Source organism: Miscanthus floridulus, chromosome 7, assembly GCF_019320115.1.
Source record: "Miscanthus floridulus cultivar M001 chromosome 7, ASM1932011v1, whole genome shotgun sequence".
NCBI lineage: Eukaryota > Viridiplantae > Streptophyta > Magnoliopsida > Poales > Poaceae > Miscanthus > Miscanthus floridulus.
In genome coordinates this window covers 128,316,947-128,339,473 of record NC_089586.1, presented here as the reverse complement: position 1 = coordinate 128,339,473, position 22,527 = coordinate 128,316,947, and the positions used below count along the sequence as shown (strand labels likewise).

Sequence of the window (22,527 nt, the reverse complement as noted above, 5' to 3'; positions counted from 1 at the left end):
TAAAGCAGGTTGACTGCCCTGTGTTAGTCATACATGTGAGTGGGCTTTTAACCTCGTTTTCTTAATCTAAAGTCATCTAATTTTTTCCTTCACTGTGATTGCCTTGCTAGTTTCTGTATTCTATTGTCGAGATGCATCATATACAAGTTTATGATTTTGTTCCCTTTAAAACAAATTAGGAAAATCTGTAGCCACAAATATCTGACTAATCTGTTCTCAGCAACTTATTGACCTCTAGCATTTCTTGTACGTATATTGGTGTGTCATGACTCTCGGATCAGTCAGGAACTATATGCATGCTAATCCTTCAGATTGATCTATGGCTAGACAACTTTGTGTAATCCTTCAGATTTTCTTTTTGACCTTTTCTGTCTCTTGACACTCTGTTTGTATCCTTGCACCATTTAACCTTAATAAATTTTCAGTAGGGGTTTCAACCCCTCCTGTTCCATAAAAAAACTATATATGCATGCCTCTATGATCCCTATTCTGAACCACGATCCATTCAATCCATTTCCCAAGTACTATATTTTCAAACGCGCGTTGCTGAACAATGACTCGTGCCTCATGCATGAACTAATTAACGAACGACCCAACAAGTCACGAGATCAAAAGTTGTCAGATTCTGAATTACCACCACCCAAGTAGTTTCTACTGTTTGTACTATCTTGATTGACTTTGTGAACCGTATATCCATATGGCAGGGCACAGCCGATGACATCGTGGACTTCAGTCACGGCAAGCGCCTGTGGGAGCTTGCCAAGGAGAAGTACGAGCCGCTGTGGATCAAAGGCGGTGGCCACTGCAACCTGGAGACGTACCCGGAGTACATCAGGCACCTGCGCAAGTTCATAAACGCCATGGAGAAGCTGGCCAAGGACAGCAAGGCGGCCCAGGCGCCGACGTCGTCGAGCATGGCGGGCGAAGTAAGACACACCAAGTGCTTGAGATTCGGGAAGAGATGAGGTCTCGGCCGTCTTTAGCCGTGTATGCCCAGTCACTAACCCTGCTGCGTGCATCGCATTGCTGCTGCTCGTGTCGGGTGCAAGTCGAAGCGATAGCACAAGTCGTCAATGAGGAAGGCAGGCAGGCGGTGGATGCTGGATGGGGTTTCCTGTTGAGTTTTACGTGCTCTGCAGATGCCGACGACCTGGGAAGGAAATGCAGTCCAGCAGCAGCAGCAAGTCAGCAACCCCTAGTTCATGTATGGTGCGTGTGAGTTGAGTTCAGAGTAGACAGACAGACCTGTGGCTGCTGCAGTGTTCTGGAGATGAGGAGATGCCTTTGTTTTCCTAGTGGACGCCACGGATTAGCCTGTTTGTAGCTCAATTTTTTCTTGTTCTTTTTTGTTTTCGCTACCTGTATTGTAGTCACTGTGCAAAAGAATTCGTTCCGATTGTTGCAACAAAGTGAAGTACGCTATGACTTGTGAGGGAGTCTGTGAGCTGACGAGTGACGACCATCATGGATTCATGTCCATGTCCTTGTCCCTCGGTTTGAGTACGTAGGCTGCAGTCAGAGACGGGCTGTGCTGAGGCGAGTTTTGACCCAGAAAGCTAGCCCGGTTGCGTCCTGACCCCATCCCGCGCGCGCCCGCGGGCCGTGATGAAAGAAAGCGTCGTTGGGCTGCCATGGTCGGGCCATGCACTCGCGCCGCTGGCCGGGGCCTGGTCTTTGGTGAGAGGAAGGAATGGCTTTGTCTCTCCTGGTGCTGCTCGAGCTCGACTCTCTCCGCATGCAGACGAGACGACGGGGTGTGTGGCAGGGGGTGGGGGGGGGGGGGGGGGGGGGGGGGGGGGGGGGGGACGACGCAGATCTCCGTGCTTGTGTGCAGACTTGCAGTGGGTGGGGGGGGGGGGGGGGGGGGGGGGGGAGGGGGCGGCGGGCTCGGGCAGCAGGCTGGAGGCTGCACGCACGCACGCTGCTAGAGGCTGCAGCTTCTGCTAGCCAGCAGCCAGATAGCACGGCCGGGGGTCCATGTGCAATATGCAACCTGTGCATGCATGCATGCAGTATACATGCTCCTGTACCGGTATGCATGCATACCTGTGCATCAGTATATGCACAGAGTCTTGGCTCTGCACCTGCACTGCACGCAGCTGGCGCTAGCGACCTGCCCCTGCCCGCAACGAATAAGCATGCCTCGGTCGTCGTTTGGCCGATGATCCACGTACTTTTACCCATCGCTCCATGCCTCGTTCGATCGATCGATTAATTGCACTTGAACGTGGTTCTGACAAATAGTAGTGAATCCGTACGTGCATGGTTTGGTCTACCGGCTTCTGCGTGCCTCGGAGAGTGCGTTGCGTGCTTGCTCTACGTATTGAGACTTGGTGGCTGGCTCGGTGCTATTTGCATTTTGCCAGATGATGCTACCACTGTACCAGTCTGCAGTATATGCTACCATACTGACGGTGTATTCTTTTATTAAAAAAAACAAAAACACGTTATATAATACATACATATATATATAGATGCTTATAGACGCACGCATGTATACATGCATACATACTTGCACGTCTCACTCTCTATAAACACTTTTAAGAAACTGAGCTAGCAGATTTTGAAACTTCTGCTGGCTGGCCAATCTGTGGGTCTCTGCACACCCACGATCGAACCAAATTTTCATCCTAGCAGTATGCTAGCTAGCTGGCGACGGCCATGTCTCCATGTAGTGCCCTGTGCCCTTATTCTAGCTATTTTGCTCTACCTTGGTCATGGACCAAATCCTAATGGGGGTCTTTCCACTTTCATCAATAGGATATCATATCTTAGCATTTTTGTGATATGGTATGGCAAAAGCAGTAAAGAAGTTGAGAGATAATTAATTAAAAGGTTTCATTTACATATTAACAATGGCATGGCACGTGCACGGGCATAGGCGGTAGTAGCTAGTCTAGTACGTATATATCAGTGCATCACTCCTACTCCGTATGTTTTATTATACGCTACACGCGAGTACTAGCTAGCTAGGCGTTACGTATATGCTAGTATATCCATACATGCATGCATGCTACGTACGACACGATGGAACGTGGTTGCAGGGTCCCGTACCGTACGACTGCGAGCAAGAGCAAGTAGTAGAGCCGTAGTAGAGGCCGGGATGGAGTAATATGTAGTGTGGACGTGTGGTAGTACTATTTGTATGCCGCCGATGAATACTAAGGGCCTGTTTGGTAGAGCTCCGGCTCCAGCCAAAACAGCTTCAGTTGTAGCTTTATCAGAGGAGCAGATTCACTTGAGGAGCTAAAACAGTTTTTTGGACCGTTTGGCAAAACAGCTTCTCTCCTGGGTTAGAAAGGGTAAAATCTCCATAGTACCCTTATTTATTTTCTTTTTCTTTTTTCTTTCTCTTTTCTCTTTCCTTTTCTTTCTCTGTCTTATCTTCTCCAATCTCCACCGCACATTTTCTTTCTCTGCCTTCTCCACCGCACATTCTTCTCCATCAGATGGACGCCCTGTCCGCATGGCCGCATGGCTGCAGCTTGACGCGATGACACCCCCGCGATCCGATGCCTCAACGCACTGCACAGCCATGGCGCCCCTGCGCACGTGCCCTGCGCTCCAACGAGCGCGCCGCCTCCACCACTCTCCGCGCGGCCGCGCCGTCGTCCCTCCCCACGCCGGCCTTGCCTTCCCACGGGGCAGACTTGACCATGGGCGTGATGGGGTCTACCAGATCGAGACGGAGCTGGGAGAAGCAGGTATTTTTGGCTCCTCTTCTCTCTCCTAGCTCGTCTCAGCGGAAATCGCGTGAGCTTTTCCCAGGAGCTGAACGGTTTGCGGAGGCGTTTGTGGTTGACGCGAGCTGTATAAAACGCTCCTGAAGCCATTCTCGGAGCGTGCCAAACGGCCCCCTAAATAATAATGGACGTACATACGTGGGTCCTCTTGCTCCGATCCGTCCGGGCCAAACGGCAACGACGCCTCGTTCACTTTGCAAAATTTTTTTTTTGAACCCCGATGTAGAATAGTATCACTTTCGTCCTTATTTGGTTAAATATTGTCCGATCGTGGACCAACTGGCTCAAAAGATTCATCTCGTGATTTCCAACTAAACTGTGTTGTAATTAGTTATTTTTTTAGCTACATTTAATTACTCCATGCAAGCGGCTCTACCTAAATTAATATGATGAAGAGAAAGTGAAAAAAACTGACATTTGAATGGCATCAAACAAGGCGCGAGACTCGATAGGAAGTTAATTTCTGCACTGGTGGTGCCCCCCGGCAGGTCCCTTTAAAATTAAATGAAACTTTCATGCACGGGATCCAACAATTAAAGATTGGGCTGCTAGCTGGCCGGCCGGAAAATCTCGAACGATTGCATGGCGTCATGTCATGTCTTGACCTTAGCAGCTTTAGGACCGGTCTATTTCTATCTCTAAAAATAAATATTTTATCATAGTCATTGAGATTTCCTACTCTATACCTATTTCTTCCACATTCATGTTATCTCTATCCCATACTCTATACCCACTATTCCATATTTTATTACCCTCTCTTCCCCTTCCTCACGAACTTTCTCTTTCCATGTCACAGTGATTCGTGGGGGCTGGCCAGCCAGCCAGCCACCGGCCAGCCAGCCGACAGCCCGGAAGTTCCCAGAAGGGGATGAAACATGGGAACGGGAAGATGTGCAATGTTTCCGTTCCAGGCTGCTAAGGTTATGACAGCCGTGGACTCGACGATGAGCAGAGCAACACTCGCCCTCGCCCGGCCTTTACGTATCTGGAGCTAGGGTACCAGGTAGGTAGGTGACAAAAACTCTCCCAGTAGTACTCGATCTAGTTAACAACTGTACATTCAGGCCGGGTTGTAGATTGTAAAATTTTTTGTAATCTGGACACTGTGTAGCACGTTTCGTTGTTATTTGACAAACTTTGTCCGATCATGGACTAACTAGGCTCAAAAATTCATCTCGTTGATTTACAACCAAAACTGTGCAATTAGTTATTTTTTTTACCCTACATTAATGCTCCATAATGCGTTCAAAAATTGATTGTAAGTGAGCGAGAGAGTGAAAAACTTGAAATTTTGAGGCAATCTAAACCAGGCCTCACTTAATTCTGGCATGTGTGATGCATCTAAGAAATGGAGTACGGAGTATATATGCATGCAGTGTCTGTGTACGTAATACGTAGTACACTCGTAGCCTTCATGCGTGATGACGATGATAGGGAGAGCGAGAGTATATTCAGTAGCCAGCTATAAAATAAGTTATTCTGTAGTCACATCCATTTACGATAATTTTATATACTAATTTACGATAATGTCAATGCATATTTATGATAGTTGAGTTACTATAACACACGGGGATATTTACCATAACGATATAGTGAACCACTTAGTAAGGAGTTACTATAATCTCGTAAATTAACATAGTAATTAACGTAACTCAAAGTGGCTACAGAATAAGTTCTTTTTATAGCCAGCTACAGGGTAGTAGTTATTTATATATATATATATATATATATATATATATATATATATATATATATCATTATATATTATTATATATATATATATATAATATATATATACTATATATATATATAGAGAGAGAGGAGAGAGCGTATATTAGTAGCCAATACAAATAAGTATTCTGTAGCACCTTATTTACGATATGTTGTATACTAATTTACGATAATGTAATATAATTTACGTAGTTGGTTACTATACCACATGGGTATTGGATATAACGTTATATTAAACACACTTAGTAAGGAGTTACTATAATTCATAAATTAACATAATAATATTGTTAACTCAAAGTGGCCTAAGTTATTTTAGAGTTAGATATAGGGTGTAGTTCCTCTCTCTCTCTCTCTATATATATATAATATTATAATATAAATATATATATATATATATACACACACACTACGGGATACAGTAGCTTTGCCGGGCACTCGGCAAAGGCCCAAAAACACTCGGCAAATGCTTTGCCGAGTGTAACACTCGGCATACAACATATGGCATTAATTTATCGGCCAACAGTAGTTTGTCGAGTGTTTTTTATCGAGCACTCGACAACTAGTTTGCCGAGTGTCAATAAACACTCGGCAAAAATAAACTCTCGGCAAAAAATGTTAACGGGATGGCACGATGACGGCGATTTTACCAAGTGCACGATGGAAAAACACTCGACAAAGTTTCTCAAGTTTGCCAAGTATCAGGACTAAAACACTCGGCAAAGTTTCTCAACTTTGCCGAGTGTCAAGCCGAAAACACTTGGCAAAGTTTCTAAACTTTGCCGAGTGTTCAGCTCAAAACACTCGGCAAACAAGCGCGCAACGACCAGATTTTATGGTCACTTTGCCGAGTGTCCATTAGAATACACTCGGCAAAGAAGGTTCCCAGATAACAGAAAATGGCCTCTCCGCCGAGTGTTTTGCCTTGACACTCGGCAACTCCTCTCTTTGTCGAGTGTTACACTCGGCAAAGCGACCAAGACTTTTTACTAATCTGTCACGTATAACGGACCCCTCTCAATTCACAATAAACCATCACAATTCGTAATAAAACATCATCACATGCATAATTATATGTCACAGGTATAATAAACCATCATCATAATTCACAATAAACCATCATCACAAGTCACAATAAACCATCATCACAATTTACAATAAACCATCATCACAAGTCACAACTAAGTCACAATAAGCCACAAATGCAAATGTAATCACTACGGAGGCCCTTGGAACCTCTGCGACAAATCCGGGTCTTGAGACTGATTATTTGATGCGGCCGATTGATTATGCACAAAAGAGAAGTATTCGAAACAGTGTTAGCTTCCTTTTTAAGTTGCAGGAAAATGATAATAGATTAACACTCCCATAATTCCTTCTGCTCATTTTTTATCTATGTACTACGTTATTTCTTGTTTACAGTGCTGCATGCATTATGCTTGAAGAATACCAAACTGCAAAGGCTGCACTTGAGTTGGGTTCTTCCTATGCATCAGGCAATGTGGCGCATGCTATTTTCTAATGATATGTGTCCAATTAGCTACCTTGCCTGGGAAATGTTTGCAGCAGCCTTGTGTACTGGAGAATAATTATGTTTCAGTTCAATCATCTCATACTGTCTGCCCTGTTATTTGGTTTATGTGTCCAGAGGAATCTAGCCAGGCACCAGTAAAGAAGGTTGAGGCTCCTGTGGCTGCTACTGTTGAGGACAAGGTGGATGCCGCAAATATGGAGAATACACTGCCAGTGGTAGAACCCCCAAGCAAACCTAAATACAGGTAACTAGTGTAAATTCCTAGAACTCTTTGAACCACCTAGCTCAGACTGAATGCTATGTAATCAAACCACTTTACCTTTTCCCAGTACAGATTTGTTTACTGATAAGCATATTCTAATTCAGGGAGCCATACTTGGAGGAAAGCAAAATGCTTCTCCCTTACTGAAATTAATGTCAAGCATGAGTTGCTAGTTTTTGGCTAAAATTTTCTCTTAAATAATTTGTGCTGCAGGCATGACTACTACAACAATGCCGATGAAGGAGACCATCCTCGGCATCTTCTCCATCCACAACACTGCAGGTATATATTTACCTGACATCGATCTATTCTGCTGGCAGGCATTTGATAGGGTTCCTGCTGTTCCTGTGCCTGACAATCTTCACAGCAATGGTGATCCCAAGGAACGGCAGCAGCAGCAGGAGCAGCGATAGCAGCACTGCATACCAGCTGGGAGATCTGGTGGAGATGGCCAAGGTCAACATGACGGTAGCGCTGAGGCACGAGGCACTTGCAGCGTGTTTCCTGCTGCCACCATCTGCTGCTACTGCTTTAGCTGCTTTGTCTGAAGATGGTCAGTAGATCCCAACCAGCTATCCACCCAACACTTTCTCCTCTCACCATCATGCTATCCAGATCCAGGTACTAAATTACTAGAGTATTTTTTTTGTTTGTTAACTAGGCCAGTAGTATGTACACTCTCTACCCACAAAAGCTAGCATTGACTCTTACATCATGACTCATGAGCTATATCAGCATAGCTAGCTAGCTGGTCCAGCTTCTAGCAAAGCTAGCATGCATTCCATTTGGATCATGCTTTTGTGTGATGATGAGTAAGCATGCAGCACCCTAATTCTCTAAGTCCGGGTCTTGAGGCTAACATCTAAAGTTCTCTAAGTCAAAGTATTCAATCAGCAGTATAAGGTGTCAAGTGACTCACAGGAGTAGTTGTGGGTGGCTGAGGTGGAGGGAATAGCACCGGTGGTGGTGGCAAAGCTTGACCCATACTCGATGCAAAATTCTGCATGTATTAGAATATTTATTCCATGCTCAACCAATTTTTTTCCTCTATCCTCTGCATCGTCCGCCGTTGTACTTCCTCCATGTTCCGCCACTCGGCCGCCACCTACTGAATCATCTCCGCCATCCTCACCTCCATCTCCTCCCGTTGCTTTGTTTCTGCTTCCACCCGGGCCTATAACATTTAATCCCAATGTTACAATGCAAAGATAAAGTACGTAACAATCAACGAACGATGAATAAAACAAAAATAACCTAGAGAGCCTCCATCTGGAACTATGTAGCGGTTGGCCGTGGGCGTATCGCTGGGCTCGAGCTCGTGCTCCTTGCTCAGATCTGGGAGAGAGTAGGAGTAGAGGCCGTGTCGATTGTACTGTCGTCAATCCAGTACTGGCCATGCTTCTTGCCTCCTCCCACCCTCATCACGATTTCTCCATCAAGATCCTGGGTGCTCGGATCAAACTGTGGCCCATGAACCTGCCTTGTCATCGTTGTGTACTCACTGATGTGGCTGTGGATGCTGGGATCGCTGTACGCCTCGGGCGGATCCTCCGGGTTGAAGTCGATGTTTGCCGTCACCTTGCCCTTTTTGGATAGAACCCATGCCTTGAACTGGGAGCAAGGCTAGCCATCATGTGACGACGACTGCGGCAAAAATGCAAAATGATTAGAAATTATGCAGAATTGAGTGTTAGAATAAAGAAATGAATTTGCGTACCCATTTTTCCCTGTATTTGTCGAGGCTCAGGCTGCCTTGATGGTGTGATGCACGTGGCATCAGCAAACGCCGATCCCGGCAAATGGTGTGCGTCTCCACCCACCCGACTCCAACCACTTGTCCACCATGTATTCCCAGCACTGGGCATGCTGGGCGCACCAGTACGGAGGCACCTACGTGATCAAGTGTATGACATGAAAAAAATGAAATTAAGCATAATTAATCTAATAAAAAGTAAGTATTAATGTTCTTTACCTGCAAGAATTGTTCCTGGGTCAGGTTCATTGTTCTTGCCTCTTCTTTTTTAACCTTCATCCCTCTGTGTTGAGCATAGTAGTCGATGATAGCCTGGACGCGCGCCTGCATGTCCTTCACGAGCTTCTTGGCGGCATCTTTAGAGATGGAGGCCGCCTTGGCCTTGTACCCCTCCTGGCATTTGTAGAAGTCCTACATATAGACGCGATGTATACAATCATTACTTCAAGAATGTCCAGTGAATGTGATGTATAGAGCAATGTAGTGCGAGGAATACTTACCCACAACTCGCCCTTCACCCGCTCCGCCTTGTTGGGGAATACCCTGCTGTCACGATCAGTGGCGTCGAGGGCGGTGACGTAGTGGTCCCACATGTAGGCCAGCTGTAGCTCTTCGTGGAATTGCACTAAGCCAAGGAAGTGTAGCCTGCATAAAAGGCCAAGGATGCCGTTGACCTTGCGATTGTGATCACCCCCACTGACCTTAATCCAAGTCCTGCCCAAGTGGTTAAGATAAATTATTAGTTTCCATTGTAATTTTCAACATATCAAATGAAAAATTATTAAGAACATCTAAAGTCACTTACTTTTTACCAGAGGGTCGAATCATCGAGCGCCTCTCAAGAGGTATCGGTCGCCTCGGGAGGGTCAAGGGACCTCGCAACCAGACCTGGGAACCCACTGCCTCCTCCACCTGCTCCTGCTCCTCCTATACCTCCTCCTCATCACCAGAGGCATGCACGGAAGGTACCTCCTCGTCACCAGCGGTGTGGGCGGAAGGTACCTCCTCAGACGACGACGAGGGAGCTACAGGCGATGGGGGCCTCGCCCCTTTACCCTTCCCTTTACCCTTCCCTCCACCCTTGCCTCGACCCCTCCCTGAAGCTGACCCTAAAGCTCTAATCTTTCCATAAAGCGCCGCGATCTTCCTCATACCGCCCACCATTGTTCAATCACCTGCAATTAAAGAGTAAACCAATCAGCATAGATAAACAAAACATACTTAGAAAGATATGACAAATAATAAATAAATTAGTACGGCTCATACATGTATTAGAAATAATCATCATGATCGGGATTAGCTAGATCATAAGTCTCATCATCACTATCACGCGTGTCGATATAATCATCATGATCGGGAATGTCGTCATCACTGTCATTGCCTAGATGTAATCACTGAAGTAATTCTAAGTCCTTCACATTCTAAACCTCCTCTCCAGCATCCTCGTCCGCAACCCTTTCATTGTCTACTTCCATTCCGATCGCTTCGGTTAAGTCTATCTTAAAACTCCCTTTGAGCCCATCTTCTTGGAAGAACTCTCCATCATATGTGTTGGGGTCTATGTTGTAATCTTCATTGTTTGGTATAGGTAGTTTATCATGTGGCGATACCTTATACACAACATCCCAACCATTAAGACGGTCGTCGGTTTGGCACAGGTTTGAGAGATAATAAACTTGCGTGGCCTGTTGAGCCACAATATAGACATCATCTCCTGGTAAGACGGATGATTGTCAAATTTCGACTAGCCCAAGATTAGGGGTCCGTCTCACTACTGATGGATCAAACCAATGGTATTTGAATATGACTGGATTAAGAGGTTTGCAACCATGAAACATGAGTTCGTATATTTCTTCAATTCTTCCATAGTACTCGACCCCATCAAAGCCTAGCATAAAAACTCTGGTATTTGTGGTTCTTTGATTGGGCCGACTCTGCTCGTGGCTTGTTGTGTGAAAGCGATAGTCATTCACGTCATAACCGGTAAATGACTTAACCCTATAGGCATAACCATCGGCAACCTGTCTCAACTCAACACTCATAGACGCATCAGTTTGGCCCTACAAGTTCAAGCAGGGTGGTTCGTTATATTATTCGTATGTATGAGCAACTTGTAATGTCAAACTAAGTACGAGCTAAATTGGACTGTACCTTCTGTTTGAACCAAGAAATGAAATCGGGCATTCCATTTCCCACACCCTCTTTGAGAAGGGTCTTAGCTTCCTACGGGGTAGGTTCCCTTGACTCACGCCATAATTGACGATGAAATTCCCTGTACCAATGAGAAACATGGGAGTTGGACATAGAATAGTGACTACTTGAGAACAAGTTTGTTGAGAACTTATAGCATGTACGGCTCCACTTTGGATAGGTTGGTCAACACATACAACACGATAGTGCGCCACTCTTCGTGTTTCAAGGTCTTGTGGGTCGCACCACTTGCACTTCCGAGTTGTCCTTGGAAAATGCTAAGGCTCGATTCATCTTCATCGGCATTGTAACGAGGGGGTGGATTATGCACGCGAGGAAGGTTGTCAGTATAGTATTTTATTGTGAAGTTTGACACCTCCTCCAGAATGTATGCCTCTGCAATAGATGCTTCAATTTTGCATTTATTTTTACATTTAGTTCGAAGAACGTTTTGACATCTCTCAATTGAATAGCACCAATGGCCCTACATAGGCCCCCCCATTCATGCTTCATACAGGAGGTGCGGAATCATATGCTGCATCAAATTGAAGAAGCCAGGTGGAAAAATCTTCTCCAACTTATAGAGCAACATAGGCGCCATTCTTTCCATTTCTGCAACCACGGTACGAGATAACTCCTTGGCACATAGCTGGTGGAAGAAATTGCTCAACTCCGCTAGCACCTGCCAGACATGCTCATGGACATAGCCTCGAACCATCACCGGAAGTAGGCGCTCAAGCCATATGTGGTGATCATGACTCTTGAGCCCGTTGATTCGCATAGTAGCTAAGTTCACTCCCCTCTTTAGATTTGTTGCATACCCATTAGGGAACATTAACGTTTGGAACCATTCTAGTACCTCCCTCCTTTGGGCCCTCATCAGGACAAAATCGGCCTTAGGCTTTCTCCATGACTTGCTGGCTCTGGGAGGCGCCATGTTCAGCTTTGGTCTGTCGCATAACCTCGTTTGATCCACTCTAGCCTTAACATTATCTTTTGTCTTATCAGGAATGTCGATGATTGTACCAAAAATTGCCTCGGCGATATTCTTTTCAATGTGCATTACATCAATGTTATGTGGAAGAAGAAGATCATCAAAATAGGGGAGGTTCCACAAGCATGACTTCTGAGTTCAGGCATGTTACTCGCCATATCCCACAAAACCACCTTCTTGTTTATTAACCTCGAGAGCGTCTAACTGAGCATGAACCGCGGCTCCTGTCATCATCTACGGTGCAGGGTCTTGAACTACGACATCTTTCGTAAAAGTTCTTGATGTCTAGTCTGAATGGATGGTCAGGAGGGAGGAATTGTCGATGTTTGTCGAACGAAGAATACTTGCCACCCTTCGTCAACCAAATGAACATCAGAGAAGCCTTGCATACCGGGCATGGGAACCTCCCGTGAACACACCAGCAGCAGAAAATCCCATATGCCATCAAGTCATGCAGGGAGTACTAGTACCAAACATGCATCTTGAAGTTTGTCTTTGTAGCTCGATCGTATGTCCATACCCCTTCCTCCCAAGCATGGACCAAATCATCAATCAGAGGCTCCATGTACACACTCATATTATTCCCCGGGTGTTATGGAATTATAAACGACAATAATATGTTCTGTCGTTGAAAGAGGGCGCTAGGGGGGAGATTGAGGGGGATAACAAACATGGGCCAACAGGTGTACGATGCAGCCACCATTCCATAAGGATTGAACCCATCTGTTGCTGGCGCAACACGTACATTACGAGCCTCTAGAGCTTTCTCATGATGAATCTCATCAAACCTTGTCCTGGCTTCACCATCGGATGGGTGTACCATCTTAGGATTGTATTGACATCTATTTTTGTGCCATGTCATCTGTTTCGTGGATTCCTCAGTCATGTAAAGCCATTGGATCCTCGGTATGAAAGGAAGGTACCATAGGATCTTCATGGGGATTGCGAGCTGCCTCTTCTAACCATCACCAGAGTCTACCTCCAGGAACCTAGACGATTCGCACTTCACATAGTACTTTTCTTCCGCATACTCTTTCCTAAATAAGATGCACCCCTTCGAACAAGCTTGTATCTGCTCGTATGGCATCTTAAGTGCATGACGGAGTTTCTGTGCCTCATACATGCTCTTTGGCAAGATGTGACCATCCGGGAGCAGGCTGCCAACAACTGTGAGCATAACATCGAAGGTGTCTCGACTCAAGCTAAACTGGGACTTCACGGCCATTAGGAGTGCAATGGCATCCAGTTGAGAAACCTTAGAATACCCATGAAGGGGTTGTTGTGCCGCATACAACATGTTGTAATACGCCTTTACGGTAGCCTCTGGCTCCTCCTCCCTACGTCCTTCATTGAAGTGTGCTTCATGATAGTCATTTAACATGTCTCCTACCCCGGCATCCCCATCATATTCCTTGATGCGTTGTCTCACAACCTCGTCTCTCCCACGATCGGCTTCACCATGGTAGATCCACCTGGTATAGTCTGCCATAAATCCATTCTTACAAAGATGTTTACCCATGACCAACTTAGTTTGCCGACGCGTATTAGCACATTTGCTGCAGGGACACCAAGTGACACTAGCTCCTTTAACCCTTGTAAATGCCCGTTCCAAGAAAGCATCGGTCTTGTCAATCCATTCTTCGGTCCACGAACTTTGACTAAAGCGGCCCGTGTACATCCACTCACGGTCATCCATCCTCTAGCATATCAGCGAGTAATATAAAAAATTATGTTGCATCTACACGTTCCTATACTATCTAATAGGTGAAGATAGGTCCTAATCCCACCCGAGGATGTATAGATGGAGTTAGTTTCCATGCTCTACTCCTATCCGAGACAGAATTTCGACAGCACCTCCCCGCTGTTCTCCAAATACACGTCCTGGAAGGGAGATTGTGTATCCGGAGAACAATAGGGAGATGCTGCCGAAACTCTATCACGGATCGGAGTAGAGCATGGAAACTAACCGCATCTACATATCCTCGGGCTGTCCAAAAAATATGGACAATTTGAAATAGATACGGTTATAGATATGCAAAGATCTGCATATTTCCAACCGTATCTCTTTTGAATGGGAGACGCCTAGCTAGGTTACGTGATATACGAACATGATATGGAAAGAAGGGTCTTTTGTGCCTCACCTTGTTGTCCTGCAAAGTGACGAGTTGAGGATGTTGCAATAGCCTCTCCTGCAATAAAAGGAACGTAGTAGTGTCAAATCTAAATTTCGGCAGCACCTCCCCTGCACGGGGAGGCTTCCAAAAACTGCAAAAATAAAATGACACGATGGCCGACAACCACATCCACACCAAACAAACAGCACGATGGCCGACAACCACATGCACATCTTATACCTTGCAAAAACACGGCAACTCGAAGTTGTGGGGTGGCAAGAGGGCAAGGTGGAACCAGGCGACAGGACGGGGCAGGGAGCGGCGGCAAAAACCTACAAGTTGAGACACGTATATAGTCAGTGCATGTTTAGATTGCTAACATTTGCATGTGCACTATCTGTTCCAGCTACAACGTATGCCATGATCATTAGTGGACTTATATGTATCATACAATCCTCTATTTGTCTTAGTAATTCTAGCTGGAAGAAGTGGCTAGACAGTAAGCCTCCCGGCAGGCACCGGTCATGTTGCCATGAGATTTCATTCTCTCAAAAACGGATTAATTTACTTATTTCAAACTTGCCTTGAGATTTTATTCAGTGAAAATGGATTAATTTACTTATTTCATGTTTGCCATAAACTATGAAGCCTCGCAGCAGGCGTTGGTCCCTAGTGGTACTGTTCATGTAGCCAGGACATTTCATTCTATCAAAATGTATCAGTTTACTTAAGTTACACTCTTATAATTGTCTTAGTAATTCTAACTAGGAGTTAAATATGTTCTATTGTCTTCCACCCTCGTCATTTTCTTATGTACTGTACTAATAGCTTGTGTAGCTGGTAGCTTTGTGCGGTGTTTTGTTTTAAACTACAAATCACCTGGTACTAATAGCTTTTGCACTGCTCATTGTTTGCAGTTGCAGCTAATGACACCGTTTTCCAACAAGGGTTTCGCCTGTGAGCTACTAAAGAAGTCGTCCCTATCAGTCCATGGATGTCAAATCGGCGCTCAATAAGGCTTTCATTTCAATATATGTCATGATTGCCTGTGTGCCAACTTTTGTTCTATTCACTTTCCATGGCTCCACTAATAATTCGTTTCATTCACCAGACATTACAAGTTTGCTTAGGTTTAACTAATGGTACTGTAATTTCTCTAGCGGACCCTCTGAAAGCTACTGCTTTATTGTTGGAAGACTACTAAATTTGTTTCCTTAATGCTCTATGACACTAAATATTTAGATCGCAAGATGTTGACTATGACCTAAATTGGTACTGTAAACAGCACAAAAAAAAGAATGATAGGTACTGTAATTGAATGAACTTACCGGGGCAGAGGGATACTGCGGGGAGCCGGAGGCCGGGGGCGGGCCGCGCCGGCGGCGGGACGCACCAGGGGCGGGGCGCGCCAGGGGCGGGGCAGCGATGTCGCGTCGGTGGCGGGGCGCAGTGGGGCGGGGAGGCAGCTGGGGGTGGCGGCGTGCGGCGCGGCGTGTGTGTGAAGGGTCGAGCGCGGCGGGGCATGGTGGGGCGGGGGTGACGGCGTGCGGTGCGGTGCGGTGCGGTGGCGGGGCGCGGTGGGGGGGGGGGAGGCGTCGGTGTAGCGTGCGGTGCGGTGCGGCGTGTTGTGTGCGCAAGGGTGAGGGCCGGGGGTGCGGGCCGCTAGGGGCATATGAAGGAGTATGCCAAGTGCCAAGATCTGGGACACTCGGCATTGTTTTTTTATTTTCATTACGGCTCGATACTGTGTAGTAGGGCCGGGTCGACGAATTTGCCGAGTGTCCCCTATATGACACTCGGCAACTATTCTTTTCGCCGAGTGTCGGGTATAAAACACTCAGCAAAAAAGTTTATATTTGATGCTCCTCCGTCCTTCATCTTCATAGCGTGTTCTACTAAATTTGTTACGATGTAATTTAAAAATACCTTGTCAAATTCACTCAACAATGCATATTTGATTTTTCTACGAATATTAATCCATTATTTCATGCAGTTATAGCTCAAATTCAATTTATATCAATTAAAATTCTATAATTACGGTTAATAAATTAAAATTATCAAAAGGATACGAAAAATTACCAAAATTTGACGTGAACCAATCTATGTTGTCTATTGCCTATACAAAAACTTTTGAAGTCAAACCCCAATTCGACTGTCACTTTGACTCCAAATCTTACTGGATCCTTCTCAACGCTATGATTCTTCTTCGGAGATGTTTCGGTTTATAAAGGTCGTACGTGACAAATTGTGCGAAACCTTCTCAATTTTTTTTCACAGTCTCCACGTATGATATCATGAAATTTTGACAAATCTCGTGATTTTCAGACTTGATTTGCTTTTTTTAGAATTTAAAAATCATTCGGCCACACGTTCGTGGTCGTGTTTCCTGAACAAAATGTTCGAAAATTCTTTTCATTTCCCGAGTAAGGCCCCAAAATGGACTCAATAACATGAATATGATTTCTCGACTCAATTTATTTCATTATTTGAATCACTTGCGGTTCAAATTTGACTTAAACAAAAAAATTCTCTAAATGCAATTAATTAATTAAATATAGCAAACAGATCGAGAAATATGCCAAATTTTAACATGTAGTACCACATGTTGTATGTGGAGAGTAGAAAAAGTTTGGAGGACAGAAGAGAAAAAAAATTATTATTTTACCGAGTACCAATAAAAAACACTCAACAAAAATATTATTTTGCCGAGTGTCAAATAAAAACACTCGGTAAAAATATCAGTTTGCCGAGTGTCAATAAAAAACACTCGGCAAACCCTGTCTTTGCCGAGTGTCTCTAATGGACACTTGGTAAAGTTATAACGGCAGGACGGCGCACCCAACGGCCGCCGCACGCCCAGCGCACATGCCTCTACTTTGCCAAGTGTCTGTGTTTGTCGAGTGTTTCGTTGTAGTTTGTCTAGTGTTTTTTATTAGACACTTGGCAAAGTTGGATTTTGCCGAGTACTATATATTTGCCGAGTGTTTAATTAAAAACACTAGGTAAATAGGATGTTTGCCAAGTGTTCGTTGAAATGCACTCGGCAAACCCTCAGATACTCGGCAATTCTACTGTTTTCGGTATATATATATCGTACTGTGATATGCATGGTCGTTCGTATCGTGTGTATATATATATCGATGCAGGTTTCACGGAGGACGGACGTGTTCAGACTTGCTGAGAGTCTAGATAGAAGAGGTAGCTATGCCATGCATGCATTTTGAAACAGCAAACGATGCTGGACGGTTAACGACATGCATACGTCGATGTTGTCGTAGGGAATGAATGGGCCTAGCGAGCGAGCGAGAGACCGGCCCGCGGGATGGTCCTGCGGCTGCGTCGAATCGATCTATGATATGATCTACGTACGTATTTACTGATGGGAGAGGACGATGGGTGGGTGGATGATCCGCCGGTACGTATGAGCGTCGCATCTGTATATGCCGCGTAGTACTATGGAGTATAATGTACGAACAGTCGAATTAACGTCGCCGCATGCATGCATGCAAGCGTACGTGAGCATGCAGCATGTACGACATAGTCGTCGGTGATCCACGCATGCATCAAGCAAGGACGACACCGTCGCTGAGTCACTGACAGACACTGTGGTCAATTATAAGGACAAAGCCTCTAATTAACTTTTACTACTATACACTAATACTGTACATGGATGGATATATATGTCATCAACTTTACAACTCTTGTCTCTGGCCCCGATTAAATTGATGATTTCCTAACCTAAATGTACGTGTATGTATGTGCGTATATGCATGCATGTGGCCACCGGGTCCGTTCGGCTGGTAGAATTTTGGCTGAAACTGGCTGAAAAACACTATTTCGGCTGAATTATTATGAGAGAAAAACACTGTTCCGACTGAAAAAAGAAGCCAATCAAGCCGAATATGGGGTAAGCCGAACGAGATATTGTATGACACCTTTCTGGTTGAAAAACATTGTTCCGACAGAATTTCAATTTCCTTTTGCGGCTCATCAGCGTGTCCTATTTTATGTGGGATATTGTAGGACACCTTTTCCTTTATTAATCTAGAGTTCATATCTGATCTTGGGGTCTGGGCTAACCTACTGTATGTAATAGCTAAAGCTACATGGTACAGTATTTTTTCTCGATCACACAAAGTGTTTATACGTCTTTATATATATTAAAGTAGGAAAAAATGTTTAATACAACACGTTTTGGGGCACCCGCAATGGTTAGAGCTAGTTACTAGCTCTAGGCCAATTTCCCCAATAGTGCTAACTTTTAGCACATACTAGCTTTTAACATGGATAGCCCCACATGACACCCTCACACAACTTTAAAATGTGTGAAAGAGCTTAGCTCTGGATCAAGAGCTAGCTTTTCTCTCTCTTCTATTAAAATATGAGAAAAATGATTAACTTAAAAGCCAATTGTTAGAGCTGCACTTAGCGGCGCCCTAGGGGTCAGAAGAATTTTATATGAACACTCAGACACCCTACATTATTGCAATCCAACTTGTGGCCGCACACATTTACTGCACAGTTAGTACAAAGATGTATGTAAATCACTCCATAGATGCATCCTATATATAAGAAGTAAAAAGAGAAAATTTGTTCATTGCCATCAAATTCTATACTGCTTTCCTCATTGCCATAAAAAATAATAGCTTTCCTTATCTACCATCAATTTGTGTTTTTTGTTTCCTCAACTGCCATTACAGTTACGTATACGAGGTTTGTTTCCTTAACTGCCATCTGTTTACATAGTTTGTTTCCATAAGTGCCACTAAGCAGACGGCGTGGCCATGGTCTCCGTGTTCACTTGACAGCGGTGTACGCTTTTGCCCCTACCCATCCCAGATGAAAGCGGTGGCCGATCCCTTCCCAACCAAAACGATTCGGCTCAATCCAGTGCTCACACACGAAAAAAATCCCGAGGAACCCTAGCTCGCACCCGACCCGTGCGCAGCCGGTGATCCCGTGCCTGAGCTCCACGCCCCGCGCCGGAGCTCCACGCGCCCGTGCGGCCGGGCGCCGTCGCCACTCACGGGGCCAGGCGCTGCCACCGGCGCTTCCCGCAGGATCGGGCAGCGTCGCCGCCGCCGCCACCGACCCACCACCGAACAGACGCCACCAATCGGACGTCGACCCACCGGGAAGCTACCACCCGTCGCCAGTCGGACGTCGACCGACGCCGAGACGCCTCTCCTCTAGCCCAATCGACCGCCCCTCCTCAGTGCACATGGTCTGAGGAGGCATGGCAACGCCGGTACATAGCCCCGACACATCCTGCATTCATTCAGGGTAATTGCTTTTGCTCTTCCTTTTCTCTTCTTATCTCTTGTCGATTAGAAGATTAGGAGCATGAATGAGTAGACTTTGATGGGTGTGCATAGTTTTGATAGCATATTGATTCGCAGGATGGACCCTGAGTCCAGCTACCTGCTGAAAATCAGACTTTCTAGGAATCCTAAAAAGCGTAGGAATGAGTTTGCATGCTTTCATATCTCCAAGGTTGTTGATGTTGATGGATGCAATTTTATGGATCTTGTTGAAGAAATTGTCGATGCATATCCACATGGCTATAATGAAGTAGTATCTATTTTTTACTATGATGAACTCCAAAAGATCTTCCCTCAAGTCACAACAGATCAAGAACTTCTTGCAATGTTCAACAAACATGTTCATAGAAAGGTAGTTCGCATGACCATTACATACACTGAACCCGAAGATGTTGTGCCTATCCCTGAGCCTTATACTTCTGAAAATTCAGAGGTCCTTGATATCCCAAGTACTCCATCTGTGGCTTGTCTAGTTATACCTCAAGCAAGCCAGTCCACTATGCCTTCAAGCCAACCTAGCACAAATGACCCTGCTGATGATGATATTCTTGTTCATGATGGTATTCTTGCAAATCCTAAGCCACATAATGAACATGTGGGTATTGATGATGAAGCTGAATACCAGATCCATGGTAAACCTAGCACAAATGAGCCTGCTAATGATCATATTGAGAGTAGTGACTCTGAGTCTGATGAAGAGTATGAGGAAGGGGATGGTCTAGTTGGGAAAGATCCTCTGCCACCTACACCAGTTTTAGCTTATGACAAAAAACAATCCTCCAATGTGTGTAGGCAACATATATCCCAACATGCGTGAGTTTAGGTTAGCACTTTCTCAGCAGGCTATTAAACATGAATTTGAGTTTAACATCGAAAAGAGTGACCCAGGGAGAGTGAGGGTATATTGTTCAAGAAAGAAAGATGAAGGATGTAGATGGAGATTACATGCTCGTACAATGAAGGACAACATTACATTAAAGGTAACGTTTGTCCAATTGGATTCTTTTTATTGTGTGCTCTATTTTGCAAGTTCAAGGAAGAGTGCTGTATTTAGCTGCCCCCTAAAAATATTTGTTCAATTTGTTGAAATGTATATGCAGGTGAATAGGAACCCACATAAACATACCTGTCATAGTGCAAGGAGTAAGGTAGTGACAAATGCAACCAAATTCTGGGTGTGTGAATAAGTCAAGGATTGGATCGCAGAAGATGCAAGCGTGGGAGCTAAAGAATTGGTGAGGTGGATAAAGGATAAGCACAAGGTAGATGTACCTTACCAAAGAGTGTATGATGGTACGAAGCTAGCTGATAAACAGCTATTTGGTAGTTGGGACAGTAGCTTTGATAACCTATATAGGTTTAAGGCAGAGGTTGAAAGGTGCAGCCCTGGAAGCTTTGTAGTCATAGATCACCACAAAATTGCTGATCAAATCAGATTTAATAGGTTCTTTACTATGAAACCATGCATAGATGGTTTTCTAAAAGGATGCAGACCATACTTGGCCATAGATAGCACCGTTTTGACAGGAAAGTTTAGGGGGTAGCTAGCATGTGCAATAGCTGTTGACGGGCACAATTGGATGTATCTAGTTGCTATTGGAGTGATAGACTTAGAAACAAATGAAAATTGGATTTGGTTTATGCAAAGGCTTAGAGATGCCATTGGAGCTCCTGCAGGCTTAGCTATCTATACAGATGCTAGTCAAGGAGTGATGGCAGGAGTGAAGGAAGTGTTCCCAAATGCAGAACATAGAGAGTGCATGTTGCATTTGGTGTCAAACTTCAAGAAAAGGTACAACGGGAAGATATTTGAGGACCATCTTTGGCACGCAGCATATTCATGGAGCCCCTACTTTTTTTGAGAAGCATTGAAAAGAAATGGAAGATGCTAAACCAGAAGCAATGGCTTATATAAGGCAATGGCATACTAAGATATGGACAAGAAGTCAGTTCTGGACACATTACAAAGTCGACTATGTGACCAACAATTTAGCAGAGTGCTTCAACAATTGGATCAAGAAGTACAAAGGTCTGAATTTGGATGACCTTATGGACAAGATCAGGCAACTTGTTATGGATAAGTGGGATGTTAGGAGAACAATCTCAAGAAAGATTCAAGGGATCATTCTACCACACATCTTCAAGATGTTGAAGGAGCAAAGCAGGAACTTGGATATGGATGTACAGAGATGTGGGGATACCGTAGCAGAGGTATCTGTGAAGGGTGGCAGTGGCTTCAAATGTGTTGTCAATCTAGAAGCAAGAACCTGTACATGTAGGAAATGGGAAGTTTTGGGGATTCCTTGTAAACACGCTATTGCATTCATCACATCTCTTCCAGATCAATTGGAGAAACATGTTGACATGTATTATTCTGTTGAGAAATTTAGAGCAGCATATGAGTCCCTTATACCTGCCATGCCTGACAAGTCTCAGTGGCCGAAATCTAACCATGGTTTCTTCATGGAGCCACCGCTTCTAAAACCTACGGCTGGTAGAAGGCAGAAACAGAGAAAGAAACGATGTACTGAGGGTGGTAGCAGCATGACAAAGCAGAAAGGGTCACATCAGTGCCCCATTTGCAAGGGATATGGCCACCGCTGGTATAACTGCAAGTATGGTGACCCTGATGATATAACAACCATGCTAGCTGAGAAGTAAGCATGCTGTCATTGCTCATCTTTATTTTTTTTGCCACTTGTTATTAATTTCATATTGCCGCCTTTTAATATTGGATGTGATTCATGAAATGCAGAGGGAACCAAAGAGGAGGAAGAAGACAGTTGAACCATCATGTGAGAGTAGTATTGTCCTAGTTCAAGGAGGACCTACAACAATGCAATTTCCTTCTAGGTATGCCTCTGTACAGAATTGACACTCTACCTTGT

General features: G+C 44.8%; 1 protein-coding gene across 1 annotated transcript; it reads left to right on the top strand.

Annotated features, from left to right (window-relative positions):
• Positions 1-21,541: 21,541 nt before the first annotated feature.
• LOC136466261 (uncharacterized) lies at positions 21,542-22,300 on the top strand. The gene has a single exon (XM_066464664.1). It carries the CDS (start codon positions 21,542-21,544, stop codon positions 22,298-22,300), a length of 759 nt encoding a protein of 252 aa, XP_066320761.1.
• Positions 22,301-22,527: the final 227 nt, after the last annotated feature.

What these genes read in the sequence shown, in the direction of transcription:
- LOC136466261 (XM_066464664.1), top strand. Translation starts at nt 21,542, where the DNA reads ATGGCTTATATAAGGCAATGGCATACTAAGATATGGACAAGAAGTCAG.